The sequence below is a fragment of the Phacochoerus africanus genome, chromosome 12, assembly GCF_016906955.1.
Source record: "Phacochoerus africanus isolate WHEZ1 chromosome 12, ROS_Pafr_v1, whole genome shotgun sequence".
Lineage (NCBI taxonomy): Eukaryota > Metazoa > Chordata > Mammalia > Artiodactyla > Suidae > Phacochoerus > Phacochoerus africanus.
Genome location: NC_062555.1, coordinates 48,478,525 through 48,492,301, shown reverse-complemented (window position 1 = coordinate 48,492,301; position 13,777 = coordinate 48,478,525). Strand labels below are relative to the sequence as shown.

Sequence of the window (13,777 nt, the reverse complement as noted above, 5' to 3'; positions counted from 1 at the left end):
TTCTTTTACACACTTATAATTCTTTGGCTTACATAATTACAATATCAAGTACAACTGATACAAAGAGGTTTGGGAACAAACACAGCTGACTGGTGGGAAGCAGGTAACAACTGACATGGCAAGAACAGAGCTTGCAGACTCGCTTTTGAATCATAACGACTCCTTTTTAAAGGTAAGAAATGGAAGCGAGAGCACTTCGCCACTGCTTGGCAAGTACTGTGGGACTCTGCTGCCAAATCCCATTTTCTCTCAGAGTCGTGATCTGTACCTGCGGTTTAAGAGCGATAGTGCAACTTCGGGTCGTGGCTATGAAATCATCTGGACCTCATCACCCTCTGGTAAGACAATGGCACTTTGTAAAGGAAAATAATGCAGCTAAGAAAAACCTACAGTGTCTAATAGAAAAAGACACTCCAAGTGATGTGATATTTTTTTTTCTCCATCTGTGTACCTGATTATTTTCTGTTAAAAGTAGAGGGGTTTTTTGTTTTGGAGTTCCCGTCACAGAAGTAATGAACCCGAGGAGTATCCATGAGGATGCGGATTCGATCCCTGGCCTCACTCAGTGGGTTTAGAATCCACAGATGTGGCTCAGATCTGGTATGGCTGTGGTGTAGGCCGGCAGCTGCAGCTCGGATTCGACCCCTAGCCCGGGAACTTCATATGCCACAGGTGTGGCCCTAAAATAGGAAAAAAAAGAAAAAAAAAAGGTTGAGGTTTTTTTTTTCACAATGAAAGTATAGAGATTTTTAAAATTCTACTTGTATTCATTATTTTGACATAGTAAAGAATATGTATTTATATCTAAGTACAGATAATATAGATTTTTACATTGTTTTTACACATTCTGATTTTGTCATATTTTTCACTTTTGGTTTGATCGTGGAGGTAGTTCTCTGAGGATTTAAAAAAAAAGTTTGCCTCAAAGCCAAGATGCAAACACATGCTTGCATAGGCATAAGCAGCCGTGCTCCTTGGAGGTACCCCATTTCTTGGCAGTCCTGGAGGTTAATGGCTTTTACGAGGCAGTAAGCACCTGCCTGCATGTTTGGTTGGCTGCTTACTGATAAGTGAAGGAAATTTAAGTTATGTCAATACATTTAACTCAAAAGAGAAGAAATACCATTATGAAATGTCCCCCCAAATACCTAAAAACTTTCAAAATAAAAATGACAAAAATGACTCATTTTGAATACCCTGGGGAACTAAAAAAGGCTTCTATCAAGACAGTTGTAGATAATGGCTTCTTGGTACCTGAAAAAACAGTAAAAGATTTCCATGCCCTAATTTTACAAATAAGGAACTAAACCACCAAATTGAGTTGCCTTAAATGCACAGCTGGATTGTGTCAGAGGCGGAACTAAACCTCCATTGGTCAGAAACCCAGCCCAGTGCTTTTAAACTAAGCCACGCAATTTCTTCCTGTGCACAGACTATACAGATACCCACGGCTATCTGGTCTAAATAACAAGTTTCCTGTGCAAATTCACCAGTTGAACAAATCAACACCAATACTCAGAGGTTTGGCGTTTTAAGTATGTCAGTCTTGGAACTGTCAGTTATAAGCCTGGTAAAGTCACTTTTATAATCCAGTAATTCCTGCCACAACTTAAAAGAGCACCTCTTTCTTTGGCTCTGCCCCAGAGTTTCACTTTTTTTTTTTAATGTATTTGTATTTTTTATTTTTTTATTTTTTCCCGCTGTACAGCATGAGGATCAAGTTATTCTTACATGTATACATTTTTTCCCCACCCTTTGTTTTCATGCAATATAAGTATCTAGACATAGTTCTCAATGCTACTCAGCAGGATCTCCTTGTAAATCTATTCTAAGTTGTATGTGATAACTCCATGCTCTCGATACCTCCCACTCCCTCCCTCTCCCATCGGGAAGCCACAAATCTATTCTCCAAGTCCATGATTTTCTTTTCTGTGGAAAGGTTCATTTGTGCTGGATATTAGATTCCAGTTATAAGTGATATCATATGGTATTTGTCTTTGTCTTTCTGACTCATTTCACTCAATATGAGAGTCTCTGGTTCCATCCATGTTGCTGCAAATGGCATTATGTTTCTTTTTTATGGCTGAGTAGTACAGAATTTCACTTTTAATCTTACTTCATTATCGACTCCCTGCCCGGGGATAGCTCTGCATCCTCAAAAGTGCCAACATCCACTCCACTCTCTCCTACCGTTACTTTGTCAAGTCTTGGTTTTCCCACTGTGTTCTCAACCACTCTTTGCTCTTTCTCTTTTTTTTAAACTTTATTTTTATTAGCGTATAGTTGATTTACAGCGTTGACGCTCTGCTGTACAGCAGAAATTGACACAATACTGTAAATTCACCCCCTATTTTCAAAGAGACCTGAAGGAACCCTCTTCCTGAGCCTAAGTCACGATGGGCAGGGAGAGGAATGTACGGGGGAGATGGGGGGGGCAGGGGGAGGTAGGTGCTGAGGGAGTGAGAGGGATGTAGCCCAAAGAAAGGATGAGAGAAGCGTTTCTGCCTCCACTTTTCTTGCCGAGGGTCTCGGACCCTTAAGAAAATAACTGTGCCTCGTTGTGCCTTATACGCACTAAGCCTGCTGGATGGTCCCACTTGGTTGACTCAAACTTCCTGCACCTGTTTTCTTGCAGGCTGTGGCGGGACTCTTTATGGAGACAGCGGCTTGGTCACCAGCCCTGGCTATCCCGGCACTTACCCCAACCACACTCACTGCGAATGGGCCATCATTGCTCCTGGTGGAAGACCTGTCACTGTCAGCTTTTCCTTTATCAGCATTGACGACCCTGGAGAGTGTGTCCAGAACTACCTCATGCTCTACGATGGACCTGATGCGAATTCTCCATCCTCTGGACCGTACTGTGGCGCAGTGAGTAAAACCAACGTTTAAAAATTCCCAGTTATTTTATTTTATTTTGTTTTTTAGGGCCGCACCCATGGTATATGGAGATTCCCAGGCTAGGGGTCGAATCGGAGCTACCACTGCCAGCCTACGCCACAGCCACAGCAATGCGGGATTCGAGCCATGTCTGCGACCTACACCACAGCTCACGACAACGCCGGATCCTTGGCCCACTGAGCGAGGCCAGGGAGTGAACCCTCAACCTCATGGTTCCTAGTCGGATTCGTTTCCACTGCGCCACGACAGGAATTCCCCTAGTTATTATTTTTAAAAAATGAAAGTAGCTTAGTATCTACTTTTAAAGGCAGAGGTGTGCAATTACAGAGCACAATGTACTTTTTTCTCGAAGTTTTATTGAAGTAGAGTTGATGTACAGGCTGTGATCGTTTCTGCTGCACAAGACAGTGACTCGGGCAGGCACACACACCCATTCTCTTTCAGATTCCATTCCCACATGGACTGTCTCAGAATATTGGGTCGAGTTCTCTGTGCTAATGGATACAAATGTGCTAAAGGATGCACATGCATTTGCAGAACAGAAAGAGAAACTCACAGACTTTGAAAACAAACTTAGTTACCAAAGGGGACAGGTGGGGAAGGGATGGACTGGGCGTCTGCGACTGGCATATGCGCACTGAGGTATGGGGAATGATTGGGACCTGCCCTACAGCCCGAAGCGCTTTTACAAACTCGGTTTTCAGACTTTCCTTTTTATTTTGGGAACAGGAGTGCCACCTAGTGGGCATTGCGTTAAATTAATAGTAATAGTTACCAAACTGGACTGTGCATGGCATCGCCTATGCATCTGTTTAGCATTACAGACTTCCGGTCCCAACTCAAGCTACAGAATCAGAATTTCTGAGGAAGGATCTATGGTGTGCTGTTGGTTGAAAGCCCTGTATGTGGTTTCAGCGCACCGTCCAGGATTGGCTATCCATGTTATCTCTGCATGAGGAGAACTAGTCTTTCCTCAGGGTCCGGCATCCACAGGGGATTGGTTCCATGACTCTGCAGCTCACGATCCACCCACCTCCCACCATGGATGCCAAACCCTTGGATGCTCAGGTCCACTGTAAAAACTGGCTTCGTCCAGTGACTGCAGACAGTCCTCCTTATCCGCAGGTTCTAGAATCTGCTGGATTCTGTGGTCGGTTGAATCCATAATGTGGAACCCACCCTTACAGAGGGCTGGTTGTGTAGAAAATTTGGGTGCTTGGCTCCATTTCATTCCCTTCTTGCTTAAAATTGTGAAAATTCTTTGAAGAAATACACAGGCCTGGAGACTAATAGTTTGCTTTTGTAAATATCAGATGTAGTAGGTCTGCGTAGACATTAGGGTAGACTCTGCCCTTGACTCAATAGCTTGCCTCTGCCCTCACTGCCCTCCCATTCTGATGGGCAAGTAGGTGTTGGCAGCTTTCATATAAGGGAAATGTGACTACTGATGAGAAGTTACCTCTTTCTTATTATTTTGCTCTTTGCTCATTCATGCTTCCTAATCAAAGCTGACAGAGAAATTACATCAGCTGGAAATCTAGAAAGTTTTTTAAATATAACACAGTTTGTAAAATTGATAAATGCAATTTTCAGAAATATCACAAAAGATACATTCTTCTAAACCCTGAGAATTCTCCCATATATTCTTCTAAACGGATTTTGAATATATTTGCATATGCACGTGTATTTTAGCCCTGTCTTGTGGTATTTTTTTTCACTGACTGATACATCATTAACATTTACCTTGTCATCAAACAAACTAGTATATTGTATTTAATCACTGGATGGTTTTCTATTGCAGGGGTGCAGCCTAGTTTAGTCAATGAACTTCCTTGGATTTACAGACAGCACTTCAGTAAACTGTCTCACACAGTGAAGCTCTCCTTATACACAGAGCTGATTCTGGGGGAGAAATTTGGGTCACCTGACCAGTAGGTACTGCCTTGTAGTTATTCGCAGGGGCCCAGAGAAGAGAAACCCCAGTAAATGCATCACATGCATATTGTACAGGAATGTACAATATTGTGTGTCCTCTGATAGATCTCTTAGGGGAAAAAAAATCCCTGTCCTGGACCCACCTGAGTAATTCACTGTCTTGGAAAGAAGTCTGGTTTTTGATGACGCTTGGGTAGGACAGAGGGAGGGGAACCCCAGCAGGACTTTGACCATGTGTGATGCACTCTGCCTCCAGGATGGTCTCAACCTCTGTATATTTTACTGACTTACTTGCTTCCTGTGTCACCTCCTCCCATTAGAATATCAGCTGCATGGGAACAGGGCTGTTTGTGTGCTTGGTTCATTTTTTTTTATATCTCTCAGGCCAAAAGTCATACCCATAGCATGGGGAGTTCCCATTGTGATTCCATGGGTTAAGAACCTGACTACTATTCATGAGGATGCGGGTTCAATCCCTGGTCTCGATCAGTGGGTTAAGGATCCCATGTTGCCATGAACTGTGGTGTAGGTCACAGATGCAGCTTGGATCCGACGTGGCTGCGGCTACGGCTGGCACTGCAGCTCTGATTTGACCCCTAGCCTGGGAACTTCTATATGCTATAGGTGCGGCCCTAAAAAAAAAAAAAAAAAAAAAAAAAAAAAAAAAAAAAACGGAAAAAAAGCATAGAAATCTCTGCAGAAGTGCTTGTTAGTTGAATGGTTTGGAAATGAGAGAAAACAGAGACCCATCTTCCCACCTTTCCTCTGCACACACAGACATACACTGTTCCCCACAAAGGATATGAAAATAACCCCCAAAGGGAAGCACGGATGTCAAGGAGGGTGTATACTTTACTCATGTGCAGGTTTTAACTGCGAATTTGTGTTTCCATCAGAAAAGTGAAAATTTCAGGAAGAACTTGAATTGGAAATTGAATTTTCAGTCACAGTTTTATTGAGACTTAATTCACAAACCATCGGATTCATATCCTTAAAGTGCAAATGCAGTAGTTTTCAGTAACTTCAGAGAGTTGTGTCGCTCTTGTCACCACAATGTTTAAGAACATTTCTGAGGTCCCACTGTGTCGCTGTGGGTTAAGAATCTGACTGCAGGAACAAGCTTGGCCGAGCCGGGAAAAGATCTCAGACGGTCTTTCTGAGTCGGGCTGCCCTGGGAAGGAGCCTCTTGGGTTTCCAGAGGCACTGCTACCCGCCCAAGCCCCACTCCCGCGAAATAGCTGCTCAGCACCACCAGCCCCCTGGAAGAGCCCCTGCAGCCCAGAAAAGCTGCAACAAGCTCGGCCAGACTGTGAAAAGATCCGCCTACACTCTCAGGCCGTCCTTCTGAGTTGGGCTTCCCTGGGGAAGAGCCTCTTAGGTTCTCAGTGACCCAGATAGCTGCTCCAGCCCCCAGGGGGTGCTGCACTCCTGAGGAACAGCTGCCCAACACCGCCAACCCCCTGCAAGAACCCCACAGCCTAAAAACACCAGAGCAAGCTCTGCATGACCAAGTGAAATCTGCTACCATCGTGGTGTGGACAGCCCAGTCCTGTCTGCCCTCAGGAAGTCCTCCTTTGCTTCAAAGAAACCTCTGTTAGCCCATCAACACTCCAGAAAAAGCCACACTACCTCAAAAAATATTGACCAACAACGCCAGCCCTCAGGAAATATTCCACGGCAATGGACAAGGCAAACACTGCCCGATAACGGAGAGTACAACTCCCTCAGGAGAAAGAAAACAACAAGCAAGATGAAGAAGCTGAGAAACCACCCCAGTCAAACCAACAGGAGAACTCACCTAAAACAGTCAACAATGAAACAGATCTCTGCAGTCAGACAGACCTGGAGTTCAAAAGAGAAATAGTGAAAATACTGAAGGAATTAAGAGAAGATATTAACAGTAATGCAGATACCCTCAGAAGGGAACTAGAAAATATAAGGAGGAGCCAAGAAAAACTAGAACATTCACTTGCAGAGATGCAAACTGAACTAAGGGCAGTAAAAACCAGAATGAATAATGCAGAAGAACGAATCAGTGATATGGAAGATAGAATAATGGAAATCACTCAATCCGGTCAACAGACAGAAAACCGAATCCAAAAACTGGAAAGCAATATAAGAGACCTATGGGATAATATAAAGCGGCCCAATCTACGCATGATAGGAATTCCAGAAGGAGTAGAAAAAGATAAGGGGATGGAAAATATATTTGAAGAAATTACCGATGGAAACTTCCCAAATCTAAAGGATACTGGGTTCAAGATACAAGAAGCACAGAGGGCCCCAAACAAACTGAACCCAAACAGACCCACACCAAGACACATCATAATAAAAATGGCAAAAGTTAGTGATAGAGAGAGGATCCTAAAGGCAGCAAGAGATAAACAGAATGTTACCTACAAGGGAACCCCCATAAGAATATCAGCTGACTTTCTCTACAGAAACACTACAGGCCAGGAGGGAATGGCAAGAGATATTTAAAGTGCTAAAAGGAAAAACTATGCAACCTAGAATACTCTATCCAGCAAGAATATCATTTAAAATAGAAGGAGAAATAAAAAATTTTTCCAACAAACAAAAACTTAAAGAATACAGCAACACAAAACCCAGGTTAAAGGAAATATTGAAAGGGCTCTCTAAACCAAAAAGAAAGGAAGGAAAGGGAAGAAAAAAGAAAATAAAAAAAAAAGAAGAAGAGGAAGAACTAGGACTGAGGAAACCGCAATCAGAGAGCAGTCACTCGACATAAGCCAGCATACAGATTTAATCATGAACATGCTTCAAACAAAATAAAATTAAAAAGAAAAAAATAAAAAAGAGTCATCAAAACCATAAAATGTGGGCAAGGGATGTTAGGAAATAAATAACCCTTTTTGTTTGTTTGTATGTTTCTCTTCTTAATTTTAATATAGTAATGAAGTGTTTGAACTTACAGGACCATCAGGCTAAAACACACAATTATGGGAAGGGGTTAGCATACTTAAAAAACAGGGCAACCACAAGCCAAAAGCAAATATTGCATCTGCAAAAAATGAAAAAAAAAATACACTCAAGCAGATAATAACAGGAGACCATCCAACCAAAAAAAAAAAAAAAAAAGAAAGGAAGAATGGAGAACCATAGAATCAACTGGAACACGAGGTTCAAATGGCAATAAATAATCACCTATCAATTATCACCTTAAATGTCAATGGACTGAATGCCCCAATCAAAAGACACAGAGTGGCTGAGTGGATAAAAAGGCAAAAACCTTCAATATGCTGCCTACAAGAAACTCACCTTAGGACAAAAGATACATATAGATTGAAAGTGAAAGGGTGGGGAAAAATATTTCACACCAATAGACATGACAGAAAAGCAGGAGTCGCAACGCTCATATCAGACAAAATAGACTTTAAAACCAAAGACATAAAGAAAGACAAAGAAGGACACTACTTAAGGATTAAGGGATCCATCCAAGGAGAGGATGTTACTATCGTCAACATATATGCCCCAAATACAGGAGCACCCAGATACATACAACAAATATTAACAGACATAAAGGGAGATATTGATGAGAATACAATCATAGTAGGAGACCTTAATACCCCCCTCACATCAATGGACAGATCCTCTAGACAGAAAACCAATACAGCAACAGAGATCCTAAAGGAAACAATAGAAAAGGTAGACTTCATTGATATCTTCAGGACACGACATCCAAAAAAAGCAGAATACACATTCTTCTCAAATGCTCATGGAACATCCTCAAGAATTGACCACATATTGGGATGCAAGGCTAACCTCAATAAATTTAGGAGCATAGAAATTATCTCAAGTATCTTCTCTGACCACAATGCCATGAAATTAGAAATCAACCATGGGAAAAGGAAAGAGAAAAAACCTACTACATGGAGACTAAACAACATGCTACTGAAAAACCAATGGGTCAATGAGGAAATCAAGAAGGAAATTAAAAACTACCTTGAAACAAATGATAATGAAGACACAACCTCTCAAAATCTATGGGATGCTGCGAAAGCAGTGCTCAGAGGGAAATTTATAGCAATACAGGCCTTTCTCAAAAAAGAAGAAAGATCCCAAATTGACAACTTAACCCTCCACCTAAATGAATTAGAAAAAGAGGAACAAAAAAGTCCTCAAGTCAGCAGAAGGAAGGAAATTATAAAGATCAAAGAAGAAATCAATAAAATAGAAACTCAAAAAACAATAGAGAAAATTAATAAAACCAAGAGCTGGTTCTTTGAAAAGGTGAACAAAATTGACAAACCCCTGGCCAGACTCACTAGAAAGAGGAGAGAAAGAACCCAAATAACCAAAATTATAAATGAAAAAGGAGAAATCACAACGGATACAGGAGAAATACAAAAAACCATAAGAGAATACTATAAACAACTCTACGGCAACAAGTTTGACAATCTGGAAGAAATGGACAATTTTCTAGAATCTTCCAGCCTGCCAAAACTGAATCAAGTAGAAACAGACCAACTGAACAGACCGATCACTAGAAATGAAATTGAAGAGGTCATAAAATCACTCCCTACAAATAAAAGTCCAGGACCAGATGGCTTCACAGGTGAATTTTATCAAACATATAAAGAGGAATTGGTGCCCATCCTCCTTAAACTCTTTCACAAGGTTGAAGAAGAAGGAATACTCCCAAAGACATTCTATGATGCCACCATCACCCTCATTCCAAAACCAGACAGAGATACCACCAAAAAAGTAAACTATCGCCCAATACCATTGATGAATATAGATGCAAAAATTCTCAACAAAATCTTAGCCAACCGAATCCAACAACATACCAAAAAAATTATACACCATGACCAGGTTGGGTTCATCCCAGGTTCACAAGGATGGTTCAACATACGCAAATCAATCAAATCAATCAATACGCATCATACACCACATTAACAAAAAAAAAGTCAAAAATCATATGATCATCTCAATAGAGGCAGAAAAAGCATTTGACAAAGTCCAACATCCATTCGTGATCAAGACCCTCACCAAAGTGGGTATAGAGGGAACATTCCTGAATATAATCAAAGCCATTTATGAGAAACCCACAGCAAATATAATCCTCAATGGGGAAAAACTGAAAGCCTTCTCACTCAAATCTGGAACAAGACAGGGATGCCCACTCTCACCACTGCTCTTCAACATAGTTTTGGAAGTCCTAGCCACAGCAATTAGACAAACAAAAGAAATCAAAGGCATCCATATAGGAAGAGAAGAGAGAAAACTGTCACTGTATGCAGATGACATGATACTATACATAGAAAACCCTAAGGACTCAACCCCAAAACTCCTTGAACTGATTCATAAATTCAGCAAAGTAGCAGGATATAAGATTAACATTCAGAAGTCAGTTGCATTTCTGTATACCAGCAATGACATATTAGAAAAGGAATACAAAAATACGATACCTTTTAAAATTGCACCCCACAAAATCAAATACCTCGGAATATACCTGACCAAAGAGGTAAAGCACCTATATGCCGAGAACTATAAAACTTTAATCAAAGAAATCAAAGAAGATGTAAAGAAATGGAAAGAGATTCCATGTTCCTGGATTGGGAAAATCAATATTGTAAAAATGGCCATACTACCCAAAGCAGTCTACAGATTCAATGCAATCCCTATCAAATTACCCAGGACATTTTGCACAGAACTAGAACAAACAATCCAAACATTTATATGGAACCACAAAAGATCCAGAATCGCCAAAGCAATCCTGAGAAACAAAAACCAAGCAGGAGGCATAACTCTCCCAGACTTCAAGAAATATTACAAAGCCACAGTCATCAAAACAGTGTGGTACTGGTACCAAAACAGACAGACAGACCAATGGAACAGAATAGAGAATCCGGAAATAAATCCTGACACCTATGGTCAATTAATCTTTGACAAGGGAGGCAAGAACATCAAATGGGAAAAAGAAAGTCTATTCAGCAAGCATTGCTGGGAAACCTGGACAGCTGCATGCAAAGCAATGAAACTAGAACACACCCTCACACCATGCACAAAAATAAACTCAAAGTGGCTGAAAGACTTAAATATACGACAGGACACCATCCAACTCCTAGAAGAAAACATAGGCAAAACACTCTCTGACATCAACATCATGAATATTTTCTCAGTCAGTCTCCCAAAGCAATCGAAATTAGAGCAAAAATAAACCCATGGGACCTCATCAAACTGAAAAGCTTTTGCACAGCAAAGGAAACCCAAAAGAAAACAAAAAGACAACTTACAGAATGGGAGAAAACAGTTTCAAATGATGCAACCGACAAGGGCTTCATCTCTAGAATATATAAACAACTTATACAACCCAACAGCAAAAAAGCCAATCAATCAATGGAAAAATGGGCAAAAGACCCGAATAGACATTTCTCCAAAGAAGATATACAGATGGCCAACAAACACATGAAAAAATGCTCAACATCGCTGATTATAAGAGAAATGCAAATCAAAACTACCATGAGATACCACCTCACACCAGTCAGAATGGCCATCATTAATAAATCCACAAATAACAAGTGCTGCAGGGGCTGTGGAGAAAAGGGAACCCTCCTGCACTGTTGGTGGGAATGGAAACTGGTACAGCCACTATGGAGAACAGTTGGGAGATACCTTAGAAATCTATCCATAGAACTTCCATATGACCCCGCAATCCCACTCTTGGGCATATATCCGGACAAAGCTCTACTTAAAAGAGACACATGCACCCGCATGTTCACTGCAGCACTATTCACAATAGCCAGGACATGGAAACAACCCAAATGTCCATCGACAGATGATTGGATTCGGAAGAGGTGGTATATATACACAATGGAATACTACTCAGCCATAAAGAAGAATGACATATTGCCATTCGCAGCAACATGGATGGAACTAGAGAATCTCATACTGAGTGAAATGAGCCAGAAAGACAAAGACAAGTACCATATGATATCACTTATAGCTGGAACCTAATATCCAGCACAAATGAACATCTCCTCAGAAAAGAAAATCATGGACTTGGAGAAGAGACTTGTGGCTGCCTGATGGGAGGGGGAGGGAGTGGGAGGGATTGGGAGCTTGGGCTTATCAGACACAACTTAGAATAGATTTACAAGGAGATCCTGCTGAATAGCATTGAGAACTTTGTCTAGATACTCATGTTGCAACAGAAGAAAGGGTAGGGGAAAAAATGTAATTGTAATGTATACATGTAAGGATAACCTGACCCCCTCGCTGTACAGTGGGAAAATAAAAAAAATTATTTAAAAAAAAAAAAAAAAGAATCCGACTGCAGGGAGCTCCCATCATGGCGCAGCAGAAAGGAATCCAACTAGGAACCATGAGTTTGCAGGTTCGGTCCCTGGCCTCAGTCAGTGGGTTAAGGATCCGGTGTTGCCATGAGCTGTGGTGTAGGTCACAGATGCAGCTCAGCTCTGGTGTTGCTGTGGCTGTAGCGTAGGTTGGCAGCAACAGCTCTGATTAAACCCCTAGCCTGGGAACCTCCATATGTCATGGGTGTGGGCCTATAAAGACAAAAAAGACCAAAAAAAAAAAGAAAAGCAAAGAAAAAGAATCTGACTGCCACAGCTCGGGTAGATGTGGAGGCACGGGTTTGATCTGACTGCCACAGCTCGGGTAGATGTGGAGGCACGGGTTTGATCCCTGGCCCAGAACTGTGGGTTAAAGGATCTGGTGTGTCTGTGGCTGTGGCTGTGGCATAAGTAGCAGCTGCAGTTGGGATTCAGTCCCTGGCCTGGAAACTTCCATATGCTGTGGGTGCAGGCATAAAAAAAAAAAAAAAAAAAATCCCATTACCCTAAAAAGAAACCCTGCCTCCCCAGCAGTCACCCCTCATTTCTCCTCACTCCCCACCCCCAGCAATATTCCTTTGTGAAGTCTCTTCATTAATTCTCCGCAAGATTACTTCTAGAAATGTTAGCAAGTTTACTGTACATTCTAGACTGCTTCTTTACGTCGAACTTCTTTACTCCAAGCAACGTTTCTGGAAGAAGGTTCAGATTTGTGAACTATCTAATTCATTGCTTCTCTCTCTCTCTCTCTCTCTCCTCTCTCTCTCTCTCTCTCTCTCTCTCTCTCTCTCTCTCTCTCTCTCTCTCTCTCTCGTCTCTCTCTCGTTGCATGTTAGGACACGGACATAGCTCCCTTCGCGGCCTCCTCCCATCGGGTCTTCATCAGGTTTCACGCCGAGGTGGCGGCCCGGCCGTCGGCGCTCCGCTTGACCTGGGCCAGCTGACCGCCTGGGGTGGCCCTGGTTCCTCCCACAGGGGCCGGGCCCTCGGACCTCAGGCTGGACAGAATTCTGCCGCCCTGATCCCTGACCCCCTAGCCTGTGCCACGGAGAAGACACTGAACGTGTATGCTGTTCATCAAAGTTGGGGAATCAGTGTTTGTATGTACTTTTTGAACATGGGATGTAGCTTCTTTAGTCTCATACTTTGAGCCAGAATTGTCTAAAACCCCTTGAAGAGTTGGAAATGAGTATGGCTTATGTGCGGTACATTTTCAAAAGTTAATTAAACAGGATAAGTACGATGTTCAGAGTCAATGTCAAATCAGGGGTGATAAACTGTTGAAATTAAGCCATGATGCTGCATTTTTTTGTTTTTTGTTTTTTTTAACTCATTAAAATTTGTCTTTCACTATGGGGTATGCATAAAATTCCAAGTTGAATATTTCTGTTTGGACAAAGCACATGAGCCCCTCAGGATGGGCGCTCCAGAGCCAAGCTGCCTCCGTTTGCATTAAGCCTTGCTCCTCAGCTTCCGTCACTCTTGGCGCCTCTGTTTCCCCAAGTACCACTGTGGTCTTTTCCTGCTTTAGCAACATGATGTGTGACGTTATCCACGGTTAAGCCACGCTCTGATGACGTTTACTGCTGCCTTTAACCAAGAGACCTTAGGTTAAATATGCAAGG

The 13,777-nt window shown here is 41.9% G+C and overlaps 1 protein-coding gene across 1 annotated transcript in view; it reads left to right on the top strand.

Annotated features, from left to right (window-relative positions):
* The window catches only part of CUBN (cubilin), a 316,180-nt gene extending 302,734 nt beyond the window's left edge, over nucleotides 1–13,446 (top strand). The window contains exons 65-67 of the mRNA XM_047755040.1: nucleotides 173–338; nucleotides 2,636–2,871; nucleotides 12,989–13,446. Of these exons, the coding sequence (XP_047610996.1) occupies nucleotides 173–338; nucleotides 2,636–2,871; nucleotides 12,989–13,096 (510 nt within the window). The 3' untranslated portion in view covers nucleotides 13,097–13,446. The remainder of the gene's footprint in view (nucleotides 1–172; nucleotides 339–2,635; nucleotides 2,872–12,988) is intronic.
* Nucleotides 13,447–13,777: the final 331 nt, after the last annotated feature.